The sequence below is a fragment of the Nipponia nippon genome, unplaced genomic scaffold (assembly GCF_047370975.1).
Source record: "Nipponia nippon isolate SJK-2023a ecotype South Korea unplaced genomic scaffold, ASM4737097v1 scaffold_5, whole genome shotgun sequence".
In the NCBI taxonomy this organism is placed as follows: Eukaryota; Metazoa; Chordata; class Aves; order Pelecaniformes; family Threskiornithidae; genus Nipponia; species Nipponia nippon.
Window position 1 is genome coordinate 66,620,914 of NW_028262369.1, and position 27,073 is coordinate 66,647,986.

General features: G+C 42.6%; 1 protein-coding gene across 1 annotated transcript in view; it reads right to left on the reverse strand.

Moving 5' to 3' along the window:
• The window catches only part of TMEFF2 (transmembrane protein with EGF like and two follistatin like domains 2), a 132,461-nt gene that overhangs the window by 99,748 nt on the left and 5,640 nt on the right, over positions 1-27,073 (reverse strand). The window contains exons 3-4 of the mRNA XM_087733926.1: positions 24,653-24,782; positions 21,813-21,839 (exon numbers count right to left, since the gene is read on the reverse strand). Coding sequence (XP_087590052.1) covers positions 21,813-21,839; positions 24,653-24,782 — 157 coding nt within the window. The remainder of the gene's footprint in view (positions 1-21,812; positions 21,840-24,652; positions 24,783-27,073) is intronic.

Here is a 27,073-nt window from a genome sequence, read left to right on the forward strand (position 1 = left end):
AGTTCATGGAGGACTGTCTCCCATGGGAGAGACCCCATGCTGGAGCAGGAGAGGAGTGTGAGGAGTTCTCCCCCTGAGGAGGAAGGAGCGGCAGAGACAATGTGTGATGAACTGACTGCAACCCCCATTCCCCGTCCCCCTGCACCGCTCGGGGGGAGGAGATGGAGAAGATCGGGAGTGAAGTTGAGCCCGGGAAGAAGGGAGGGGTGGGGAGAAGGTGTTTTTAAGATTTGGTTTTATTTCTCATTACTTTACTCTGATTTGACTGGTAATAAATTAAACTAATTTCCCCAAGTCGAGTTTGTTTTGCCCATGACAGTAATTGGTGAGTGATCTCTCCCTGTCCTTATCTCAACCCATGAGCCTTTCATTATATTTTCTCTCCCCTGTCCAGCTGAGGAGGAGAGTGACAGAGCAGCTTTGGCGGACACCTGGTGTCCAACCAAGGTCAACCCACCACAGTTTTAAAAACGGAGAGGCATTTTCCTTGGCATAGCATGGTATGACTTTAAGGAGCCAATTCCTCTGAAAACTCAAGTTTTTCTGGCAAAATGGGTCCCTTCACAATGGCTCAAGTTAGGCACCCACAAACTACTTACCACGCTCTTTGACTAATCGCCATATTAATAACACATCCCTGGCCCAGGCCTGCAGTGTAGATAGTACCATGATTTTTGGTATGAATTCCAACCCAACTAACACTCCGTTTTTTGGAGGGATTATTTCATAGCCAAGGGTGCCACCGACCAAATATGCCTCTAGGGTTAGGCTCTTCCTCTGCTTACATACAACACCACAGCTCCAGCTACTTCAGTCAACACCAGCTGAAGATGTGGAGCACACTATGTACAAAAGGGACAGTCCCTTGCACTGTACATGATTTTACAGCTTCAGAAGTCATCTAGGTTTCTCTGCTCATATTCTGAGATGAAATCAAATGTCGTGTAAGGAAGAAATCAAACAAAAAGGGGGCAATGACCTATGGGCATAGCTGACCCCAGACAAATGGAATAAATTTGCTGGAAATACAGGGTTCTCATTCAAGACCTTTCATTCTTAAAATAAAATTACATGGCATGTTGGCAGGAGTACTGGCACTGCTCTGACCAACACCAGTCACAATTTCACATTTAATACATGCCGTAAAAATAGCACATTTGATTCACATGAGCATGTCATGTTACATAAATGTAACACCGTGTTGCAAGTTACATTTTCTACCACATATATAAACGTGATGCCTTCCTTTCCACTCGCTCCAGCTCTCACAGCTCCTTCGGAACAAAGGTACAGCAAGATTTAATCAGCCTGAGCAATCTGAAAACTCATTTTTTAAATAGGTGGAGTCAAATTCGTTACTAAGAAGTATCAAGCACAAAACAAAGTTATCTGGAAAAAAGAGGGAGTTGAACCAGGTGCTATATTTTAAAAAAAAACAACTCATAAATGATGTACATTTTATGCAACGTGACTTTATCTAAGGCTCTGGTGTTTCTATTTAACTAACCCCTTAAACAAAATGCGTCTCTAGGGCTTTCAACAGCATCTCCTCTTCCACCGCCGTTGCCAATACATACACTTCTGGCCTGATCCATCTCCTGCTCCCCATTTTCTACAACAGTTCAGGGCTGGTGGGTGCAACACTGACTCCGATTAAAAAGCAAGTTCTTCCATAAGGAAGAGAGAAGTGGGACTGACAACCATGATGCCTGCAGACCACTTTTTAACAGTGCAGCACAGCATCAGACACAGGCTCACCTATCCTCTCCAGCTCCACTGCTGTCCCTCTGGGGAAAGTGGGCAGCTGCCCTTCCTCAGCCCCTTCCCCGAGGCGCTTTTGGCCCTTGCCCGGCCCTGTGCTGAGCCACTTCACTGCAACGGTCAGCAGAGGACAAAGCTATGGACGCACGAGCTGTTTTCTGCTGGGTGGTGTACTGAAACCGCGCAGCGAGGGGCCGGGAAAACAGCAAGGCCAGCAAAATGCAGGGCAGGACCTCAGCAGCCCATGGTGAGATGAGCTGAGATTGCTGCGCCTGACAAAACAGCCGGATCAATATGTAAAGGAGAAAGAGGGTAGAGAAGGAGTCATTAGAAAGAAACGTTACTTTCCTCAGTTTCTCTTCAAGTTCCATGGCCAATCATGGCATAAATGATGCGGAGCTCATATATTTAGCATCTTTGTTCAAGAAACTGCGTGGCCCAATTCATTTTGCTTACAGTGTGTATATTGCTTGAAAATACAGCCTCTGACTTGATGCTCAGACATTAGGCAGACATTAAGTATGTTAATATTGCAGTTGTAATTACATGTTTTTTCTTCTAATTTTGGAAGGATAATTCTTTGGAATAATTATATAGAGGGTAACTAAGTTCTGGGAAACGTTTGAGTCACCAAGAATCACATCTGCACTCCAGCAGCAAGGCTTGTTGAAATCCTGAACATTTTTATCCCTGCTAATTGTAAGAACTGAGGAAAGCAAAAAGTTGGTTTATGCCTTTCAGGAGAAACACACAGAGTCTATCTGGAAGATGCTATAGGGATTTCCTCTAATGGAAACAGTATAGCTGCTATGACAAGTTTCTGACTTAAAATTTGCTGAAGATTTTCCATTTCACAATTACAACAGTATTTTATGTTTATTGAATACCTTCATGCTTAAAGAGCACAAGCCAAACTACAAACAACAACATCTCTCAAATCTTATAAGCTTCCCACACAGAACTCCTGCCTAGAGCCAGGGACGAAATGCGGGAGGACATGCAAATGCATGGTACGCAGGCAACTTTAGTTTGTAGTACAGTCACTGCGTAATAGGACACTAAAATACTCCCAAAAGAACCGAAGAAGAAAATTGCATACAACTGAAACTGCCATTTAAATGTCAGGCTTGCAGAATTCCAACTCTGAAGCTGCTTATTTCAGAGCAGCCAAGGACCTCTGAATACACAAACAAATGAAAAACAAATGGAACTTTTCACTGTTCAAAAATGTGATTTTAAAACCTGAAGGTCTAACGTTTTAACAAATCGATCAACAGCCAAAATAAGTTCAAGTGGAGCTGCTGTACCTTATTCTCTTCCTTCCTTGCCCAGCTGTAATGCAGATTTATTTCAGCAGCCCAGGGTTTCTTGGTAGGGTTTGTGTGCTACCCGCAGGTCTGGAGTCCTCTCTTCATTCGCATTATTTAAATAATAATACATATGTATAATCCTCCTTCCTCCTGTAACTGTTCTACTTGAAGAACCAATTAATTCCATTTGTTACTTCCTGGTGTATTATTTCCTCTCTACAAGCTGGAATCCCTTTAGGATCCTTGTCCGCCCTTGACTACTGATAATTTCCTTGGCTTTTCAATCATCAGAGCCTCTTCCCATGGATTTTGGAGCATTATTCTGATTGCCAAATTTAATAATGCGTGTTTTCATAGTCTGTGCATACTGCAGGCCTTAAAAAAAAGAAAGAAGAAAGACGAAACCTGCTTTCCATGGCTTTAAAATAAATTAAGCAATTATTTTGATTTTTTAAAAAATATAAGCAACCCAATCTTATATATTGTATGCCTGTATACTATGTGCTACATATACAAACACTGACACTCACACAGCTCTTCTCTCCGTTACTGGTCTAAGCAATAGCCACAAAGTGTCTCAATCTTTACCTTTAAATTTAGAGAGCTTCCAGAAGAACAAAGTGGGAAAAGGATCAGCCACTTAAATGCCTTTAAACAGAAGGCACTGAGCGCTAGTCGTCTTTGAATCCAGAACCTGCTGAGTAATGGCACAAGCCGTTGTATCTGATAAGGCTACCTCACAATTTTTTTCAAGACATTATGGATGAAAAACATTTAGCATATTTTCAGGAATTCAGTTGTTGTATAAACACTTGACCAAACGGTCCCTAAGCACTTGAATAAATACTTAGAGGCACACGATTCAGAAACAAAGGCATTTCCTGAGGCATCAGACTTCAGGGATCCAAGTTTCAGATTGCTTGTACTGCCTTTTCCTCTATTACACTATTAGGGAAAGCATTAAATGCCTACATACGCCCCGTGGCTGGGGGTTTCAGTCAGAGCTCTGGGGTTTCAGGCAGAGCTACACAACTGGATTCACTCCTAGAGCTGCAGCCTTGGAAGTGTCACTGGTCCTATTAGCCTGCACCCAAACCGCTCTAGCACGGAGTGGGTGAAGGCTATTAAGAATCTTCCCTACTCTTCTGCTTAGATGATCAGCACAGTACCACCTTTAGTTTCAGCAAGAGCGTCTACTGATGTTTTTGACAGCTGAATAAACACCACAAACGCAAAAAGAAACACCACTTCCTCTTAATACTCTGCCCTGTATTGCTGCCACCACGTGAAGTGGTGCTCTGGAGCTGAGAACAGGAGAGAGGTCAATGGGAAGTTTCTTCTCTTCTTTCTGCTACTTTGGCATCACTGGCCAAGGGAGGCCAAGCTCCACAGGACGTGTCTCCTGTCCTGCTGCCTGAGCGATGCTAAGGTGCCCACACAGTCCTAAAAAAACCTGTTCATTGTGGCAGTGCAAAATTAGGTGTAGATCTGAGATTCCAGTTACATCTGTCTGTAAATAAACAGCGCATCTGCTATCAGAGCTGCACAGACACTAAAAGACTGATGTTTGTGAAGTTATTCAGGACCAGCTGAGATTCAGCTCTGTCCCAGTTTTGTCCAAATAATGATTTCCAAATTAAACCCACCATAAGGCTGCTGATCAGACCAAGAGAGAGCTCATGGGCGTACTGTATCTATGAGCTTTCAAATGCTGCCTTAGTTTCTTCCTTTTAGTTACTGATCAACACAAGCATATGAGTTCATCTGTTTTGAATGAAGCGTTATTAAAAAATACCGCAAACTGCTGCCAGTTATGTCAGGTTATGGGAACGCACCACAGTCAATCGCCTAACAATTAGTAACAGTACTCCTTCTAAATAGAACTAATAATGTCCCAATAGCATAGAAAATAGTGTACAAAAAGCACAGGGAGGAAATGGGCAAGGTGAAATGATGGGAAAGAAAATGTTCTCAAGCATAGAAGTGCCTCCCTAAAATGACACATATCTTTTACAAGAGAGTTGAAGCTGAAAGGAGCAGGCAGAGGCAAACAAAATAAGGACCAGCACAGAGAAGGGTCCTCCATGTCCTGAAGGATTCAGCTTTCAGAATCCCAGGAAAAGAGGACATCCAGGGAAACAGGTTTCATTCCAGCAAAAGGATCACTATTAAGCTCATTATCGTATCGCCAGACCCCAGCATTTGGGTGTATTCACAGCTGATTCTCACATACAAACACATTTTTTTATATGAGACCATTCATGTTCACATTTGCACTCCCATCTCAATGCACAAGCCAAGCATTCGTGGGTAGATTTTAGCAAGCGATTTCCCACTAGGGTAGCTCAAGGATGAAGCTTCTTTCACCTTCTTTGGAAACAGCTGCTCCTGGCTATCACCAGTGACATGATTTGGAAATACACTGACCTCGGTCTGATTCGTGATGAATATGTACATAGGAACATATAAATTGTGGGCATGCATTTATGCACAATAATGCACACAAAATATGCATTAGGCTCCCTTGTAATGCTCATACCTACAAAAGGTTAAATAGCCGTAGGTGACAGAGAGCTATTTAAATGGACCTTTTTATAATGGCAAACAATAATGCATTCTGGTTACCTTCTGACATGGCTTACTTCCAGTCAGCATTAAGGAGAATTACTACCTGATTTTAATACATCTTGGTTCAATTTCATGCAGGCTTATTGTCTTCTAATTATCAACACAACAGTTTGATCCGCATCCAGATTAAGGCACTGCCCTGACTTCTAACACCAGAGCAACACCTGTGGTGGTGTGCCGATTTCTCAAGCAGTAAGCAGTTTGCTGTTGTCTCACATCCCCAAGGCACAAATAAGCAGATGCTGCATTAAAGCTTGTTTTACAAAACTGCTTCAGTTGTGATATACATTTTTAATATAATATACCGAGTGCATTACAGTGAAAACTGCCAGGGCCAGTAAACTCATACAAATTCATTAGCAAGACCAGCTTCTCAATTAAGCCCAGCTGAAGACTAGATCTAGTTGAAAAGAATTGTCCAGAAGCAGCTGAAATGAGTGAAAAGCTTGATCGTGTTTGCCACACGTGAGCACAGCTTAGTTTACCATTTCAGTTTTCTAAGCATCAGTTGGGATTGTTTCTCATCAAGGATAAGCTTCACTGACCTTTCTCTTCTTTTCATCACAAGGATACCGTGGTTGGCTTGAAAGCTTGAATTTTTTACAGTATTACTATTCTAAGCATAAAAGCAGAGGCACAGCTTTTCATACGCGGAATGGGTTCTACCTAGGAAACACTAGTAGCCAAATGTTTTGGAGCACTGACTGATATGCTTTCATTCATAGGTAGGTTTATAAGATCAGAAATTATATTTTGTGTTTTTGAAAGACAAGCCAAAGGAGAAAGCAGTATTTTCACTCTCTTCAGCTTATTTGCATTTCTTACCTACGCCCTTTTCCCTCAATTGACATTGTCAGCTGTAGGATGACAACTGAAGAGCACCTCTGGAGTACTCTGTAGCTAATCCTCTACAATGCCTGTAAACTATAATGGTGAATCAGCAATTGCAACAGGAGCTCTTAAAAAGCACAAATTTTGCCCTTCCTTCAACAGAGAGGAATCTTTGTTGTGCACTTTGAAGAAGCCCAAGATAGCAGAGGATTATTATTCTAAACATATTTGTTTAAAGACAATGCAACGTAAGACATACCAAAAATTAATTTGGCCAGCAGCAGACTAAGATTCACACAAAGCATCGGCTGGCTGCCTCTGGTAAAACATTACATTTGTCTTGACTGTGTTTATGGCATAACTGGCTGCTACTGCTATGAGCTGCGTTACAGCAGCCTTGTGCGACAGCTTACCTTAAAGGAAGAAAAGTTCTATAACACAGCCTTCTCCACTACATTTTCAGGATCGCTGTCTTTTATGAAGCCCTCTGGCACTAAATCTTTCCAGACAATAATAATGCAACCATAGTAAGGGGGAAGAGTTTTCACCTCTCACTACTGGTTCTTTCTTCTGTGCTTCGGTATATTCCTTCACTGCCTCTCTTGAACGTATGCAACACCCACCCCTGAGCAGCATTCCCAAAGGCTGCTCACTGGGCCAGGGTGTTCTGCAATGTCTTCTCCCTCTCTTCATTACATCTATACATGATCATGAGAGTATGCTTACTTTTGTCTCCATGACATGACGGCACCTTAATTGCAATTTATCCTCATGGGAGGTAATGAAGATGTGGGTTGCTGGAACTTTCAGCGTGTTTATAAGCTCAGCTGAGACATCAAGCTGACTCAGTCTAACCACTTATGGAAGACACTAAAAGTGACATCAAGTCCTAAAAAACACAAAGAATTTTCATTGCCGGCCTCACTCCGAGACACTGCCATTTGACAAGTGACATGCCTAAATCACTTCTCTGTGCCATTAATTTAAGACTGGAATTTGAAGGGATTTACACAGTGACATTTGTATCATACGTGCTAGCGCTTACTACCACTGTACAAGTAGCTGGGCACTAATTTAACCTGACCTTAGCAACTTGTGCAATCTGACAGCTCCCCATGCTGTTCACCTGCTGTCAGATCAGAGTCTGCTGAGGATCTCATGTTCCCTGTACATCCCTTCAAATTAATATCATATCATCAGTTAGTTCTACAATGCCATTAAACACAGAAACAGCAGAGATGACTTTCTGCGGCCCTGATCCTGAAGTCACGGCACTTTTACGGGAAGGGAGAAAATGAGGATTATACGCCTCACCACCACGTATCTCCTAAGACAAACAGGGGTGCATATTCCTAATTACAGATTGCACGAGTAATCTCTTCTAGAAAGAAGAGACTTCTGAAAAATCTCATGAAATAGGATGAAAAGATTGTGCCACCATTTTTCCTGCCCCTAGCAGCTGTTCAATTCCTTAGTTAAGACAAAGCAAAATCTCTCCTTCTTATGAATTAAGTTGAAAAGGAATGTAGCAGGAAGACCTAAAGATGAAGACAGGAAAATACGCTGAAGTAGCCTGGTGAATTTCCAGGCTACTATGTGTAGAGGCTTCTTCCCCTTTGTTTATCAACTTTGAACCTTCTTGTGCTCTATGTTTATAATTGTTTTTAAATAACTACAATGCTCTAGAAAATGACTTCAGATACTCTTTCCAATACATAAATTACTGATAGATTTTCTCAGCATTACTTCCAAATTAAGGGTACTTTTTTGCCTACTCTGGCACTGGCTTGAGACTGTAACAAAACATAGATTATTCTCAAGCTAGTTGACCTCTGTAAAACAAGCTTATCTTAACACAACTGCCTGACTGCCCAGTGAAATCAAGAGGATCTCTCTTAACTGACAAATGTTGTAGCACAGGAGTTGAGATGGAAAGGAGGTACTTAAACCTCAGGTAGAGGGTATAGGGACACAAAGAAAACATAGAAAAATCCTGTTGAAGTCTGCCCAGCACTAGCTCATGTCTGTTGAAATTGCTGTTTTCAAGCAGTAAGAATGAATGTCTTTAAAACAAAACCTTGCACTTCATACTTACTATTGTCAGTTCAAAAATGGCTCATGGTATTGTTTTCAAATAAAAAAAGAATCCAAAAAAATCCTCCTGAACAATATAAGGAAAATTTCAGCCCAAACCACCTGTCATCCAGAAAAGAGTACATTATAGCAGAGGAGCTAGAGCACACTGCGGCTTTCCAACTTGAATCTGTAAGTAACACTAATGGGTTCAGATACAGATTTACTCTACTGGTTACAAGAGTTCCTCTCCATGTAAAATGCTCTTTTTGAAAACAAACCAAAACAAACCCAACATTATTGCTGCTGCCTATAGATACTGCTTAGGCATTTGGCACCCTCACCTTTAGGAGAACGCTGAAGTGTTGAGATCGAGGGCCTCAGATTTGATCCACCCCACAGGATACAGCCTGATAGAGTATACCATGCGTATGGTAAATGAAAAAATCAAAGGAAAACACCCAAGTGCATTTTTCCAGGACCCACAGCACAGGCAAGATGCGAGCTCCCCCTGCTGACATAAGGGAACCCTGCCTGGCCCAGCCACCACTGCCACAGCAAGGGGACAGTCACCACCACCGGGGCAGGAGGGGAGAAGCCCCAGGATGAAGCCAGAAAGAGCTCCGACAGCAAGGATGGAGCCAAGCTGGGCATGGCCCTGGCACCTGACATCTCACGGTTTGACCTCATAACTCACTGAGCGCCCTCAGCTTCTTTCAGAAAACATATGTGGCCAGAAACAAGCTATGGGCAGTACCCGAGGGAGCTGGGTCAGAATAAGTTGGGATGACAAAGGTGCCTGGGTGTGGCATCAGCTGGCCTTTTCACTGCTGTTGTCTAGGTAGAAGCTCCCAGCCCAATTCCTGCACACGGGTGGCTCAGCCAGGCCATCTTTGCCATGAGATGTGCTGTCACCAAGTTGCCTGCTGAGCCTCTCCAGCACTGCCTGCAAAGGTGTCACAGGGCAATCCTCCCACCAGCTTTTAAAGGTCCCCTTCTGCTGCTTCCGTGGCACCTGACTGAACTGCAGGACTGTGCCCCTGAAGTCCTGAGCCACCTAATGCAGTCCGGTCCCACTGAACTGAGCTTTCATTTCCAGCGTGGATACTCAGGTGCATCGCCACTGATCCTGGCGGATCAGGTCATAGCAAGACAGATGGGACACCAAGGAGGGGGGCCATGGCCTCACTGAAGCTGCTCACACAAATGGGGCAGGGGAACCTGCCCTTACTTCATGACACCCTGTGCTCCAGGGCCAAGCAGCCAGCTAAGAGGGGACAGCACTGCTGTGCCAGCATGGGAAACACATGCCACGCTGTAGGGAGCCGGAGGCAGGAGCCAGGTTACAGCCCCTTAGACTCACCATGGGAAAGCTCACAGTTTGGCAAATACTCAAATCCCGTAAGTCTCAGAGATTCCTACACAAGGGCAGGTGACTGCTCTGCACATTGCTAGCAAAAGCCTTCAGAGAGCCAAGGAAGGAAGAAAAGGCTAACAAAAACTTTTAAAAATATTTGAGAAAACCTGTGCCAAAATCTCCTTAGAGATGTATCCATGACTAAGCATGAGAACTAAATTGCTGCTGTAGAGAGGGTGCTGCTTGCTGGTCACGGTCTAAAAGCACTGATGCAGCAATAAGCACTGCTTAATTGCTGAGAAGCTTATGTATTAATAGCAGAATTTTCAGTCAGAAACATGTGAAAGCCTGTAGGTTTTGGAGCAGTAAAATAGAATTGGGGCTGTATGGTGGCAGAACAAAGTCTGCTGAAGAGTGTTGTATTTTCTGCCTTTGATAGGGACTTTCCGGAGCTGTCAGCTGAGCTGCAGAATTAGAAGCCTGACGTTGCAGCAGTCAGTTTTTAGATTTCAAGCTGTTCAAATGACTTGTCTCCAGGGAGGAATATCTAGCACGCAGGAATCGATAGCGAAACAGGTAAAGATGCCAGTGTACAGGGGCAGCCACCCCAACACCGTGCCGCAGCCAGACACGCAAATCTACTGAAAAGGAGTCGTGGGAGAGGATGACGGAAAAACTTGCTCCCTCTTTGAATCAGTACAAGAGAGATGTTATAGACTATTCACCGCATTTGTGAGATTGCAGCTTGATTATATTTGATTCCACATTACAGATTGATCTTCCATACACCCTCAGTTCATGCTATACCAGTGCTCCAAGCCACTTGCTGAAGAGATTATAAAAGAGCCTATTTCATCATATCTTCACCTCTGAATGCATTACAAGTGACATCGCTTAATTTTAGCCAATCTGAACAGCTAATTAGATGTAAACAGATTGAAAAATTGTACACACAGGACAACTCATTTTTCAAAAGGCCACTAATCTAAACAAACCTGAGTCCATCAATTTACTTCAACATTTGTCTAAATGAATTACAGCATAGCCTTGTCCTGCACTGGCCTTGTGATTCATATAACCGGCTCCCTCCTCCTTTGATGAAAATTTCAGGCACTGTACAAAAGAATAAGTTATTTGTTTATCAAGGCTCTATTATAACAAAGATGAACTCTCTGTCTGCGTCTAGTGGACGACGTATGTGAGCCAAAGCAATTACAGCCTACTCTGGTACCTTCTCTCTCAGCTCCCAAACCCATCACATACACTAATACATCAAAGCTGGGGAGGCTCTTTGTAATAACAGATGAAAATCAAATGATATTTAATTGTGATCAATATGGGTTCCAACTTCAGAGCTCTTTGGGTGCAATCCTCCCCTCTGCTCTTGCCCCCTTGTGCCAGGTGAAACGGGAAGGAAAAGGATATCCTCCAGAGCGAGCTGGTGACCTTCCTCCTCCTCAGGACTCCCTCCAAGCACCAGCTAGGGGTAAACCGATAATTACACTGGGAATCAGAGCAGCACTGCAGGACAGAGAGAAGCCCAAAGGGGCCTTGTCATGACTTGGATAAGATCTGGAGCTGCTTAAGTTATCCAGTGCCAGACAACATAAAGTCTTAGGATGAAATGCAGTGTATTGTGGCCTATTTTTAAATACAGAGCAATTAGCAGAGAATTATGCATGAAGTTTTCCACTTGCTACTAAAGCCCACATCTCTTCCATTACCTGCATATGTAAATGTACACAATGAGATGGGAGAGGGCAGAGAGAAAAACACTTGTGTGGATTTTGAAATGAACAAACATATCCACATAATCAATCCCTTTCCAGACTGCTTAACACAGAAATCTTGCTGAACAAAATAGGCTAAACTCAGCCTATTTCATGTGTAAACTAATTTATGGTACCTAGAATTAAGGGTCCACTGAGCGTCTGTTGTGACCTCCCACACGACAGATGCCCAGGACTTCCAAATTCATCCCTGTTTGAGCAGAGCAATCTAGACATCCACATGTCAAAACCTCAAGTGACACAGACTCCTACATAACTTTTAATCACTTACTTCTGTGTGCTATTGCCTTCATTTACAAACATGCATCTAAACTTTACTCTGAGTTTGTCTAGCTTTAATTGCCAGCCTGGCATCTCATTATACCTTTGTCTGTCAGCATAAAGAGCCCTGCTGCTCATTTGTGTTCCCTGCACTGGTACTTACTGATCATGACCTACGCACCCCTTTCCTTTCCCTTGACAAAGCTAAGGGCATCAAAGCTTTCACGGTAAAGCTTGCTTGCCAGCCACCGCCCTTGGCTGTGCACAGCCTTCTCCCCTGCTTCTCAGTACCTTCTGGAGCTGCAGGCACCATCTCCGCTAAAGGTGAAGGTAATTGGACATCCTTACCCCTGCTCAAGAGTCTGCTTCTTAAATATACCAGGATAACAGCCCTTTGGCCCATTGTGTTCACAGAGGACTTTCACAACCAGCCCACTAGCTACCAAGGCTCCAGTTTTCTTTGTAGCATCGATGTTTCTGGGAGGGTTTCCCCACCTCACTCCTCTGGTTTCCTGTCTTTGTGCTATGGTTGTGACTTTACATTTGGCCACGTCAGAAGGCCTGCTCTTGTGCCAAGTGTACCTAGTAAATCAAATTGAGTTGTGTCAGTGAACTGTTCGTTTCTTACTTCCCCAGTTATATCTGCTGAGAACTTGATCAATGAGGAAAGGATGTGCCCACCTAGGTCACTGGTAAAACAAACAAACAAATAAATAAATAGCATAAGGCTGATCCCTGTGCTGTCCATCTAATAATGATAAATCTACTTATAATTACATTGTGAAAGGCAGTTTTTACTCCACTAATTGTGTACCACGTTAATTTTGCATGATTCTTGTTCCTTAATCATAGCGTCATGTAGTGGCATGCCAAATACTTCACTGACATCCACGTACACTGCATCAATACAGCTGTCTTTATCAAGCAAACTTGTAGCTTCATAAATAACATTTCAATTAGTTGACAAAATCTATTACATCAGCCCATATTGCTCAGCATTAGTTCTCATTTATTTCTTTATTAAGCAGGTCCGGGTCTGCATGTCCTGCTTTACCTCAATCAATGTCAGACTGACAGGCCTATAAATATCTGGATTTTTTTCCCTTACACTTTTTAATACCCACACACCTACATTCTCTCAGACCTTTTGAACTTCCCAATGTTCTCAGACTTACCGAAAACCAACATTAAAGTCCCTTAACTAGCTCTCTTTAAACTCCTGCCTGCAAGATATTTAGAGCTGCTGAGGTAAAAAGGGTCCTGCTTCAGTAGCTGCTTTTTTAATGGGTTTAAATAGGCACCATCATTATCTAACTCCCATGCAGCTAGAACAAATGAGATCAAGAAGTCCAAGGAATTAAAAAAATCATGTGAAGTATCATGGAAGAATTCTGACCTCTTCTTCCCTGAATTATGATATTTTCAAAATGCAATTTTGAGTTCTCCCTATTGTTGAGCATTTTGGGCTTCTATTCAAGTATTCTCCTGAGCAACGAGGACGAAAACCATTTTACGTGTTTGTTCTTAATGAAAAACTAAGCCATCTTCTAGAACACTATTCAAAAACTTGGGCTGAAAGACTTTTGGCAACATCTTAAGAACTGGTAGCACTGCACCATAAAACTTTAACTTGTCTGGATTTGATTATGAATTGTTCTAGATTTTTGGGCTTGCACCACACTCATTAAACTTGTCCTGTACGTGCATTTACATAAAGTAGGTGGCAATCTCCAGTTCGCTAAGTGTCTGGGAATCAGTCATGCCCTTCCTGAAGATAAACTCCCAATGACTTCAAAGACAGCAGGCAAAATATCTGGTTTTATTTCCCAATCTCTGAAAGGAAAGAAAGCCTCTTAGACAAAAGAGAATTTAAACATCCAATGCAGAATATATTAAATTTGCCAGATGCAGCTGAGGTCTGAAATGTAAGAGTTAAAGAAAAGCGAGTACATGAACCTTGAGAGAGACTTGGCAGTTTTCATCCCATTTGTTCTTTTTAAGATCTCATGAGACCATCTAACAAAATCCTGTGTCACGCCAAAAACAGTTCAAAGCAAGCACATAGTGAATCAGCTTCTTCAATCACTAAACCACAGAATATATAACTGAGACGCATGAGGATCTGAAGAAGTTCTGGTCACTCCAAGTCTGCCTCAGGCCCCACTTGCACAAAACAGCCACATTCAGAAGAAAACTTTAAAGTCAATGGCAGTTAAGCATGTGATAAAAATTAAGCATGTGCTTGAACACATGCTCTTACCCCATGAAGTAAGGCGTTCCTAGTAAGCGTGATAGAGCCATTTGAAAGCTCGAGAAGCATTTTTCTTCCCTATGGAAGAACTCCCTGCATAGGAAAGCAAACCGGTGTGCTGGTTTTGGCTGGGGTGGAGTTAATTTTCTTCATAATAGCTAGCACAGGGCTATGTTTTGGATTTGTGCTGAAAACTATTGATAGTACAGGGAAGTTTTTGTTCCTGCTGAGCAGTGCTTACACAGAGTCAAGGCCTTTTCTGCCTCTCACCCCGCCCCACCAGCGAGCAGTCTGGGGGTGCACAAGAAGCTGGGAGGGGACACAGCTGGGACAGCTGACCCCAGCTGACCAAAGGGATATTCCATACCATACGGCATCATGCTCAGCAACAAAACTAGGGGGAAAGTTGGCTGGGGGGCCACAGCTCAGGGACTGGCTAGGCATCAGTTGGTTGGTGACGAGCAATTATTTTCATTTGTATCATTTGTCTTTCTTGGGTTTTATTTCTCTCTTTGTTATTTTCCTTTTCACTACAATTTGTTATTATTATTATTTTATTTCCTGCAATTATTAAACTGTTCTTTTCTCAACCCACAAGTTTTCTCACTTTTACCCTTCCAATTCTCTTCCCCCCATCCTGCTGGGGGGGGGCGAGCAAGCGGCTGCATGGTGCTTAGTTGCCGGCTGGGGTTAAACCACAGCAGTGGGCTAGACTCGCCTCTGACTGTCATCATGGCTAATCTCCAGTAACTCCACAGTTGTCATAGGGAAAATTAATCCAGGTTTAGAGAGACGTAGAAGACAAATCTAGTCTGCTACGTCTCTCTCTTGCTGTGTTTACAACAACAGACCAATAAATGAGTATTTGTGATCCGATGCCCCTTTTTTAATCTGTTTGCTAGAGTATCATAGGATTTGTTTGCTGCTTTGATGACTTAGTTATTTGTGGATTTACAGATTGCACATGATTAGACAGCATATTCTGGATTTTTTTGCTCCACTTTGATGTGGACAGGCAATTTTGACTTTTAAAGCAAAACCAGAGTATCCTCAGTATTTTTTGATGTAGGTGAGCATTCTCCAGCTCACGGTCTCCTTGTGTAGCTCTGAACTACTTAAAAGAAGTGCTAAAAACAATAGAAGACTGGATAACCTAGGAAAGAAGCTATGAACGGATGCCATTCCTACTTCTTGCCTACAAAAGTCTGTGGATCTTTATGGCATCATTCATTTTCCTGGGTTTTGCATGAACGGCTGAAAATGGGCCACAAATCATTCACTATGGGACAACTCTTTCCCATGGTATTTCCCAGTGTTGATAGTCTGCTTGAGGGGAGCTGTGCATTCACACCAAGATCACAGCAAAGACTTGGGCCCATTAATAATAAAGCAAACACAGGGATAAAACACATAACTTCTGGGATTTTTGCATTCTAACTTCAGAAGCAGCAAGCAAAACATAGGCAGAACCCAGGCAACTAAATCAAAAAGCAGTATCTCCTAGACTGGTACTTTATATATAACCCTGGAGAGCTTCAAGTTCACAGGAGCTGTGGTGATTCGCTGGAACACCTCAGTCAGGCAGGGTCGATTAGTTGAGTACTTAGCTCAAATGAGAGCCTGAGAGGAATCCAAAAGCTGGTATTTGTGTCATTCCCATACCTTCCTATGATTTCCAAAACTGCTAATGCTTCCTACCCAGCACAAAATGCCCATGGCGGGGCCCTAAAAGTTCAGCACTTGTGAATGCCCAAGTGCTTCTCATCTAGTTAACAAAATCATAGGAACTTCATCCTTTCCTAACTTTTAAAGGCCACAAAGAGACATTAACTGCCTTTTTCTGACCTAACTCTTACATAGGTCAGATGTGCACCAGCCCTGAACTGGAAGTCATGTAATCATGTTAGGACAGTGAAGAGCCTGAGCTAATAAACCCAGCCTTTCAAAGAGCTTATTGGTTTGGGCTTGGTGCCATGCTGAGGTTAACAAGGTAAAAACCTGTTTAACAAAGGAGATGTATATTTGACCATCCACAGTCAGGTCAATCATTTAAGATTTAAACATTCCCTCCAGAGGTATTTACCCAGTCAGTGCATGCTGCTTATAGTTGATTCTGTACCTTCTGATGCTGCTTTAAATTATACCTCCCAAATGAAATTAGAGTAGAAGAAGCTTTCCTATTGCCTTATTGCAGTTGATGATAGCACGTGGGGTCAGTAGATATTCTAAACTCACATGAGAGAAGCCTGTATCACCCATTACACCCAGGCAAAGAAAGGACAGGATCTGTAGCTCAAAATACAAATGCCCTTTCTTTCAGAGGTTAAACTAGAAAACTCCCAGTATTTCGCCATATATTGAGAACATGTGTGTATGTGTATGTTTATCAGCATTGCATTTTATACACTGCTTCATTCAAACCAATATACACTCCAGGTTTTACGGTGTATTTTGGCTCAAGTGTTATTGCTAGGAGAGTGTTTACAGCAATATTCATTGTGTTCTGCATAGCCCTGCCCATCAATCAACCTTGTAATAAAGCAGAAAGGGAAATCGGTGGAAAAGCAGCAGAGCTGCTGAATTCAAGTTAGTCATACAAAACCAGCATGGAGACAAGTACAAATGCAATTGGGTCAAAGTAGCTGTTTGCCTGTTGATTAAAGAAAGAAAGATATATGTGCTGCATTACAGTTTACCTTAAAAAATAATTTAGGCTTCAAAGTGTTAATTTTTTCCTCTCTGTTTTCTCTGGGTTAGTGTTTCAAGATGACTGCTGCTCTGTACAGATTTATAATATGTATGTGTTTACTCACACATCTCTAAGCCAACAGGAAAGGCAGAGCAGAATTCCAAATCTATCATTAAATCTACATGTTGGCACCTACAAAGAGCTGCAGGACTTCAGTTTTTCTGGATAAGACTGAAAGGATAAACCAAAAGGACAAACAAACAAACAAGCCACTCTTATCCTTAAAATACACACACGAAAAGAAAGAGAGACAGAGAGGGGAAAAAAAGACTGTTTGTAAGGTGGTTGATTTCCAGGTGTGTCTACTAGTGGCAAATTAGGAATAACTTTAAGAACAGTACAATCTCCGATTCTTTCTGGATTACATATGGGTCTGCTGACAAACAGCATGGTTCAAAGGACACAGCACTGGTTTGGCTCCGAAGCGGCATGTGTTATTCCCAATTCAGCCGCTGAATTGTGATACAACTTCCAGCCTTTGCCCAACTTGGATATTCAGACTCTGCTTCACAGATTTTATTCTCTCCCTCACTGTGAAGAAGTGCCTCACAGTATCAGGGTATACCGCACTGGAGTCCTAATCTTATAATTAGCGCCTCTAGATGCTACTGTAAAATAAATGGTGACGATGATATTGATGAATTATGACTTGTTTTTTTCATTCTGCTTTAGTCTAGATCATAAAGAATTAACATAAAAATCAAACTAGGACAAGGTCCGTGTACCCAGGGGCCCCATACAATTCCCACTGAAGTCAGTAGGACCTGAAGGGAAATTGAATGAGGCTGTGAAACGAATTCAATGTAGGTGCTTACGCACTGCCGTGCTGGGGAGGCATAGAAACACCTAGTGTGATAGTCACCCACAGCAAATCCATTGGACTATGAACGCAAGCCAATCAACAGAGCTAAGAATACAGATAACGCAGGGAGGGGAAAGAAGTGTTCAATGTAAAAAAGAAACCAAGGAGAGACGTTCTTAGCACATTAAGAGCTATAATGAAATACTGCATCTTGAGTTTGTCACTGTTTGAAGGAAGCTAGGAAACGAGCAAGAATTCATTATGAAGCTGTTCAAGACCAAAACATGAATCATTGGGTTCTAAAAAAACCCGGTTGTCTAGAGAACAGCGTAGATGAAAATGAATGGAATCTCTTTAAATTACTCTCTGTATAAACTCTTTCACATTCATTCTTTCTGCCATTGATTAGTATCTTTCTGGGATATGGGTTTTTAAATAATTCCACACCGTACTCCCAGCTTCTGCAATCAAAACACAGCAACGGCTCTTGATTCTGCATTTTTAGTCTTCATTTACAGGGAAAAATGTCTTCTGCAGTAAGAAACTTGAACACCTACTGTTCTTACCCATTTACTGGATATCCCCAAAAGTGCATGCTGAAAGCTCAGTAATCAAATAAGATTAAGATTCCCCCCTCACTTTACAAATAAGAGGACTTTTGTATGCTATTGCTGCATAAAGGATTAAATCACCTCTGGAAAGTCCTCAAGATCATTAAAGTGCTAAGAAGCTGGGACCTCTCTGATCCCAGCATCCCTGACAGTAAAGCAGAAAACCCCAAATCCTAAATAATAAATTGAGAAGATTTCTCTGCAAACCCAGGTAGGAACATGCAGAAGGGAAACGTGGCAGGCGAAACATGGCCTCTGGCTATACTGTTCTGCTCTACCCAATCTTCTGAGAAAACGAGGCTTGTGTGACCACACGGTGTGTTTGTGTGCGTCTGTCCGTTGCACCGACCCCTTTCCAGCAATTTCTGAAGCATCAGCCAGTTGGCAGCATTAGGTTTATGGTTGGACTTGATGATCTTAAAGGTCTTTTCCAACCTAAATGATTGTATGATTCTATAATTTCACTTGTCAAGAGCTCCACTGAGGGAGAAGCAATACTGAGAGCTGAGCTGCTATCAGTCATGGGGGAAACCACCACAGAGCACGAAACTTGCTATGTTCCAAGAACCAGAAAAACATGATGTCCTTTACTAGTTTGCACTTTGAGTTAGTTCCCTATTAGGTATGTACCCTATCGGACCAAAGAAATCCAACCATGAGATACAACTCTGTTGAAAAGCTGGTTCCCTCATCTCACAGCTTGTGGAGCGATATACAAAACCACTAAGGGAACTCATGAGAACAATACGGAGGGGCTCCATTAAGAAGCAACATCCTTTTCTACCGACAAGTGCTGAAAGGCAGAGATTCCTGCTGCTAAGGACAGTCCTCAGCAATCCAGACTGAAGCATCAGCCTTCAAGCAGAAGTCGATTCACTCTGTCTTTTTAACCAGACTCCTAATCCCTGCCCAGGAGGCATTCCTCAGCCTGCTCATGCCCTCAGCAGCCTGCCAGGGCTCCCAGCCTCGGTGTCCCTGGCTAAGGAACCTCCCAAAGAGACCGCAACAGTCACACAAACCTGAACCTTGCCAGAAAGTCTGCCAGCTCTGAAAAACACAACACATAGAAACGCAATATAGAGCAAACAGTGATGCCGAAGTGTTGCACTAGCCTGTGTTCCACCGGCACTCGGACAGCAAGAAGGAATGGGGCAAATCAGCAAGAGAATGCTAAGGGCTCCCAGCAACCGAGATATCTCACTGCAGACATACCCAGCACCTCTGACACCCTACAGCATCCAGCACAGCACCAATTCTGCTGATTTAGGCAGAGGTATGGCCAGCTGGGAGGGTCCCTATGGCTGTAGTTTTGCAAAAAAATTATGCTGCAGTGGTTAACAGTTTGCTAAAGACAACTGCCTGAAGAAGCGTAAGAAAGGAAAACTTTCATAAAAACAGAAAACACACAAGATTGCCTAAGACCTCAAGCTTCTCATAGAAAAACATCCCACTCATGATTGTTGAAGTGGATTTTACAAGACTTACTGTGATGACATCCAAAATTTATTACAGCTTTTACAACAAGACCGTGTCTAGTAAAGAGTGATGTAGTGACAACATTTACTTGGCTGGATTTAGCTTCTTAGGGCACATAAATATACTTTTGTACTTTAAGAACAGCCGTAGCTGCCTCCTAAATCTTGAATAATACAAGGCAGCTTTGTAGACCTTTAAACACATGCACCAACTTGGTTCTGTCGCCTTCACAAATCTGCTTCCTTACTATCTGCCCAGTCAGTCCCCAAGGCCCTGTTCTGCTCATCTTTTGTCAACCTCAGCTTTTAAAATGAAACTGCTTGGAAATCATGCTTTTAAATTCCTGTGCTTTTTCAGTATGGAATTCATTACTTTTAGAAGGTGGCCAGGTTTGTTGCCCCATCTCTCCCAGTTATAAAACAAACTGGAAATCTGATCTGTTTTCCTTGGTACACACATGATGAATTTTGCATGACTTCTTTAATTTGAAAACTGGTTTATTGACCATATATGTGAAAACCCTATCATAAATATAAATTGTAGATTCCTGTTAAGCACTGAATAAGGAATTTCTTTGATCTAACAGTTTAAACAGACAATTTAAAAAAGATATTAGAGTAAAATAGGAATAGCTGGACAAAACTTTTGAAAACAAATAGCAATATTTTAGGTTGTCGTTTTTTGGGAGCCAGATTTGAAGCATCTTAAAGTGCCCTGATTTCCAGAAAACAGCCTGAGTCCAATATCGGAAAATTAGGTCCCTTCCAAGTGCCTTATGCTCATGTTGTTCACCACTTCATAGGTAAAAATAACACTTTAGCTACACTTCGTGCTCTTTAATATACTGGTTACCAAAACTACACGAGGGCCAGGTGATATTTTGCCAAATAACGGGACTGTATTTGAAAAACCTGAATCCCAGCCAGGACCAGCCATAAAACTGGGTAAGGGACCAGACCTGCTGTCTGTGTCTTATGCAGAAAGCTGGCTCAGCTCCTGGTGGTTGCCCCAGCCGGAGGCGCCCAGCAGCATCCCAGCCTGATGTTGACCTTGCTCTTCCCCTGCCATGGGGCTCCTAAAGCTTACTGCGGGGATTTGGGCAGAAATGAGGGTAACTCTTAAGGACAACCTTCCATAGCCACCCAAACTAACCCTGACCCTCTCAGCCTCCAGAGAAGCCCGATCCACCAGCCCCACCATGCAAGTAGTTCCCGAAAGTCATGTTCCCTGCCCCGAGGCAGGGCACTACCCACACCCAACACATATACTTCCAAGAAGGATCGGTCACAAACCCTAGGACCAGTGTTAAACAAGCAACTCCATAAATGACTGCACTGAAGAAATAAAGAAAAAAAAAAACCCAACTTAAATGCAAGTTTGCCTACATTTTACAGCATCCCCTGTATGCGGCAAAGGGTTTGGACTATTTCCATGTTCATTTTTGCTGCTGCTGTTCTTATAAAAACACATTGTTCTTTCCCTGTGACATGTCTTCATATCTTTGAAAGAATGCTCTCTGTTACCACAAAATATTTGGCTTGAATCCTCCAGTGAGGAGGAGCCAAGCGTTTGGTTCATGTTTTAAAAACAAAAGAAATCTTATTCTAAACATAAAACAAATGAGTGCAACTGTAACAGTAGATGGAGATAGAGCTCCTAGCACGACCTATGAATAATTCCAAGTCCTATTAGAAGTAACACAGCTTTCTGAATTTCCCTAGAAAACAGCATGTCATTATTAGGTTCCAGCTTGACTAAAATGCAAAATGTCACTTTTTTCAGAGAAAAAGCTAACCGAAAGACAATATGTAGTGTAACAACTAAACTGCAAAGCATATCCACTTACAATCTGAAATTGTGAAAGACAATGTGTGTACACATAAGCACAGAGATATTAAAAGATGGCTCTTACCTCCGTCCCCAGATCCTGAGCCAGCATCTGAGAAAAGAACAGAAAGAAATTTATATTCATGTGCTACAGTATGTCCTGTAAGCATGCAAAGCAAGACTGTTCAGTTAAGTGTATTACAGTGTACCTTACATTTGATGTCATCCCTGGGTAAATTATAGAGATCTAATCTGAACATAGTTCACTCAACCCATCTTTCTCATGGCTCAACTCTTTTTCTTTAAAGTCTCTATATCAGACTAAAGTAACGTAAGCCCTGGAGTGCTGTAACGTCCTCATAAGTCTCTGCCTTGTTTTGTTGTACTGAGACTGATAAAGCTTTGTTCTCAACAGTTGTGCAAAGTTACTTCACTTAGCCACTGCTAAACACTCACCATCAAAGAGAATTTTTTAAACCCAGTTCTTTGAGGCCAGATCAATTGTAAATTCATGTTATTATCTTTACAAAACAGTGACATCTCATCAGATCATAACTAGTTGGAATAAACCATTGAAATTATTATTATCCAAAGTCTTTAGATAAATGATTAAAATGCCATTTTTCTTGAGGTTGTAGCTGTGTTTCAAAATTGAGTGCTTTATTTTTCCTCTGCTCAATGTTTTGTTGGCTGGGATGATGAGAGTCACAAATTTAGAAAGTGTAACATCACGAAATTGCCAAGCCTGGAGCTTCATTACAAAACTTTCTAAGCAAGGCAAGGCACAGAAATGCACACACGTGTAGGGTTACCAAAAATAATCCAAAAGAGGAGTTTCTTTTTCAGGGAGGGGAGGGAGGTTGTCATCCCATCCTCCCCCTTAGTGGAGGGCTTATCCATTTATCAGCATCAAGATTAACAGAAAGAGTTTGGAAAGGCTGCTTTGGGATCCAATCACCCTATGAACTGTTAGATCTAATTTACTGACAGCAAGGTCTAGTGGATCTGAACTGGCTTGTACATGCCATCATTGCTTAAAGTTAAGAAAAGGAATACTTTTATTTAAATAAACCTGTCACAAGAATGGCTTAAAATGGTAGATTTACATAGCAAGACTGCATAGGACAGATGCGAAAGGGGGCTGGAAAAGAGAATAGAAAATGATCGTGTTTTCCCAGTGACCATCTCCTTCATTTTCCTGATCTGGTCTTCTGTCCTGATGCTCTTTCCCAAATGAGCTACTGAGGAAAGAAAGGTGTCTTCATTACAATGCCCTCATGGCTCTGGGAAGCACTGCTTTCCAGGTGTGCCAGGTCTCCCCAGCACAGAGAAAGAAATGAACACCTGCTATCACCTGCCTCCTGCAACAAACTACCATATTCTCTGGCTCTTTGGAGGAAAAGGACCTCATGTCTCTCCTCCTGCCCCTACCCTTTGATGCCCAAACCCCTGCCAGTCATGGTCAGGAGGGCTGAGCGCTGCTGGACCTCCCAGCAGCCCAGGTCTCTGCTGGGGGTCCTGCACACCCTCTCTCTGCCCCTTCCCACGGGGAAACCCTGAGGTACACAGCTGCTCCCTTCTCTGCTGAGCCTCCTCCTGAGAGAAGGAAAAAGAGGCCAAATGATCGAGACTTCAGGAAACCCCCCCCTTTTTTTTTTTCCTTCTCTGTTTCTGAAATCCACAATGTGTCTCAGACAGAATGCTTCCAACATGGCCATTGCCAGTAGGCAAGCAAGTTTAAGAAAAGATGTAGCAATGCACTGAAATGATCCCTTTAATAAAAAAGTTTGAACCAAAAAAGACCAGTTGCTGTGCTGAGAGAATTTACTAAGTTGAACAAATCCTATGCCACAATAGGCTTTGTCAGCCTGAGCTCCGTTTAATACCAATTTATAGACAAAAAAATTGCAGCCTATGTTTTTTTTCTCTTGAAAATTGTCAGGTAACAGCAGCTTCAGAGAATAACAACGTTTCCAGGGAAAGAAGTTTATTTTCTCTCAGGTGTACAAAACACAAAATTACGGCACTGCAGAAAGTTTGTCTAATGCACTTTTTATTGACTCCTCCATCCTCAGCCAAGCAAAAATTCTGCTTTAAGTTTAAAGAACTCTCTCAAGAACAAAGACTTACTCCTGTTCTTTTCAAGCTAACTTCACTGCCCACCTCTAACAGATACTGAGCACAAAAGAAAAACATCAAGAACTCAGTTTTCCTGACTGATTTTGCTCATTCAGCTTTCCAGCTGTTTCATAAAAGCAGAGATACAAATCGCTCACGATGCTCAGAGTTAAGCAAAGAGGTCGCAAATGCCAGTCAGTTTTCACATACGCTCTTCAATGAATTCTTCCAACAAGTCCAGAAAAAAACCCTGTTTCACAGACTTGTTTGTTAAGTGTGTTTTGGGCCAAATCTTCAGCTGGTATAAACTGGCAGGACTCATTACAACCTGTGGTCTGTTGAATCATACCAGCTGGGAATCTGGCCTACATGCATAAGGAAAAACCTAAGAAACTGGATTGCAGGCAATAATGCTCCAGTTCTATCTCTCCAGATTATGGAGAGGTTTGTGGTAATCCAGATGCCCATTTATCAGACATCTGCTCATTTAATCTGCTTCCAGTTACTTGTCGTAACAGCTCAGAAGTGTATGCAGTCCTCAGGATGATCAGGAAAAAAAAAGAAATCAACTTCTGTGCTGCGCTCTTCAAACCAGTGTCAAGGGTATACTGTATCATAGACTGTGAGCCTATACTAAGTTAGTTATTTAAAAGGGAAGGATGGCAGCAACTCCTTGTGCCTAAGACTGTGAAGAATTAACCCGTAATTAATTTAAAGCAGGGATTCACATGGCTTTTGCCATCCACAGGTTATTTCATTCAGGGGCACGGCAAGGTCCGCAGGCAGCCTAGAGTGCGTTATACGTACCAGTCGCACACGATCCTTCGGACACCAGGAGTATTTCGCTCTGCTGCTTGCAGGCAGCCTGTTTCAAGTAGCATTCGTTCTGGTAGGTGTCGCCGTTGGAGCCGCACACGGGCACGTAGTCATTGTTACACTGATGGGAACGGACAGAGAGCAGCAGCATTAGTCACACAAGCAGGGTGGCACAGCATCCATTTGGGTGCTCCCTCCACCCCCTTTCAGTATTAAAACCCTGCGAAAACAACAGAGAGGGAGACACTGACCCTCCTCCACCCTTACAGCTACCAGGGGAGAGAGAGGGGGGATTTTTAAAAAGACAAAAGGCAGAGGAGCATAAACCAGACTTGAACAGGTTAGGGAAAAGATAATCCCAACGGGCAAAGTGTTCAGTAAGCACCCGCAGAGAGGCCTCTCCCTGCGAGAACGAGGTGGGGGCATTCCTGGGGAAGGAATATGGGCAAGGCAAACAGCTCCTCACATCTGCAATAGCGGCTCATGTGTTTCCATTGGATGGCTGCAGACAAATTGTAGCGAACAGGCTCGCTTTTCTCCTCCTCCTGCACATACACACCCTCACTGCTACAGAGACAGCCGTTTGATACACGGAACTGTCCACCTGTGTGTGTATAACTCTCTATTTAAGTACTTAGCTATAATTAGGACTGATTGGACAAAGGAAAGTTATTTCTGAGAGACCTATAATCAAAACCTATCCCTCTTTCTGCAGAGACATTTCGGTTCCCGGCGAGCTGCGGCCAGGATGCTCTGCGAAGGTCCAAGCTCTCCCCGCGGCAGCCAGCGGGCAGGAGCGGCAGCACTGCAGCGAGCTCAGCCAGCACGCCGAAGAGCACAAAAGTTACTCACACCATGCACCCCTCCTTCGGCTCAAACTCCTGCTCAGCTCTGCAAACCACCTGCTTTGTTCCCTCTACCGCTGAAAGACAGCTTTGCCCTCTCTTGTTCATTTTAATAAAAATAATTCCATTTTATATTGAAAATTGGGCAACCTACTGGGTGCAGTTCTCATAAGATAATCACACTCTGAGGCTTAGAAATACTTGGATGTACCCTGTACATGGTAATTATACCAGGGATATGATTATCTCATGATTATCGTACTCCTGGTATGCCTCATTGTTTAATTATAACAAATGGAACGATCACAATTATTATTTACAAATGCTCACCTCTGCTTAAATCCAATTAAAAATTAAAAAGAAATCATACTTCCTATTTAGCTGTATTATGCCACAAAGTGTCTGAGGTGTGTTTGTCAGGCACAATGTAAAACGCAGAACTGAAATTCCAAGGATATAAACATCAAACATGCTTCAAAGTTAATGACTACAGAAGCGATTAACACAAACAATTGCATAGATTGCATTAATTGCAGGCCTCTACACAGAGCAGCTGCCAAGAAATTATTCATAGTTGGTCAGAGTGACATTTTGATTGGGCCAAATCAAATGACATTTTCCTTATGCATTGTATTTTCTTAAATCTTCCCAAGCTGCTGTCCACCCCCAGCGCTCTTTTCCCTTGGAACAAGAAAGAAAACCAGCAGCCACGACAGTAGAAATCCTCTCCTTCCGCTCCTAACAAAGGGGTCCTCCATGCAGAGATTTTAAACAGTTGATTAAAAAGTGTTTCTACACTGTTTTCACCATTATGTTCCAAATCTCAGTAATGTTTCAAGCAGAAAATGCCAACTTCATCCAGAAGCTCAACAGCATTTGCTGGAGGCTGATCTGGAATACTTAACCAGGACAATTAACACAACGATGCAAATTTTTTAAAGCATGAAGGATCAAATCATGCTTGCTTTAGACATACTATCTGCTTGTCACCCATGGGACTTTTTGCCAGAGCAATCTGTGCAGAATTTGGCCCACAGTATCTCAACAGGCTCTGTTACATGTAAAAACAATGTTGGATCCTGTTCTCAAGAAATACAGTGGCAAACTCTCTGCTGGTTTCGCCCAGAGCAAGAGACGATCTTTTACACTGATTCAGCTGCAAATCCAAAAGGTCAGACAGCCCTACATTAACAGCATCGAGAGTGAAATCCTGATCCACAGAAACGAGTGACAGAGCTGCTATGAGCTAGGCTGGAGCTTCTTCCAAAGCTTGGCAATTTTAAAACGCATTTGAGAGACACCCAGGCTTCAGGAAGGATTAACCCTCCTGGCAGAAGTTTCCCCATCTCTCCTGTGGCTCCTGCCACACTCAAGCTTGGCTTTGGCCAGCAAAGGTAGCGGGTACTCCATGATGAGCACAGGTGATGCAGCCTTTTCTTTCTCAAACTGTGCTGGTCAAAGATATATTTCTTCATCTGCTGCTCACTCTTCCCACCACTGCCTTTGGACAACTAGTATTTGGATGGAAAAGGCAGGAGCCACAAGGAACAAAAGAAGTAATATCTTC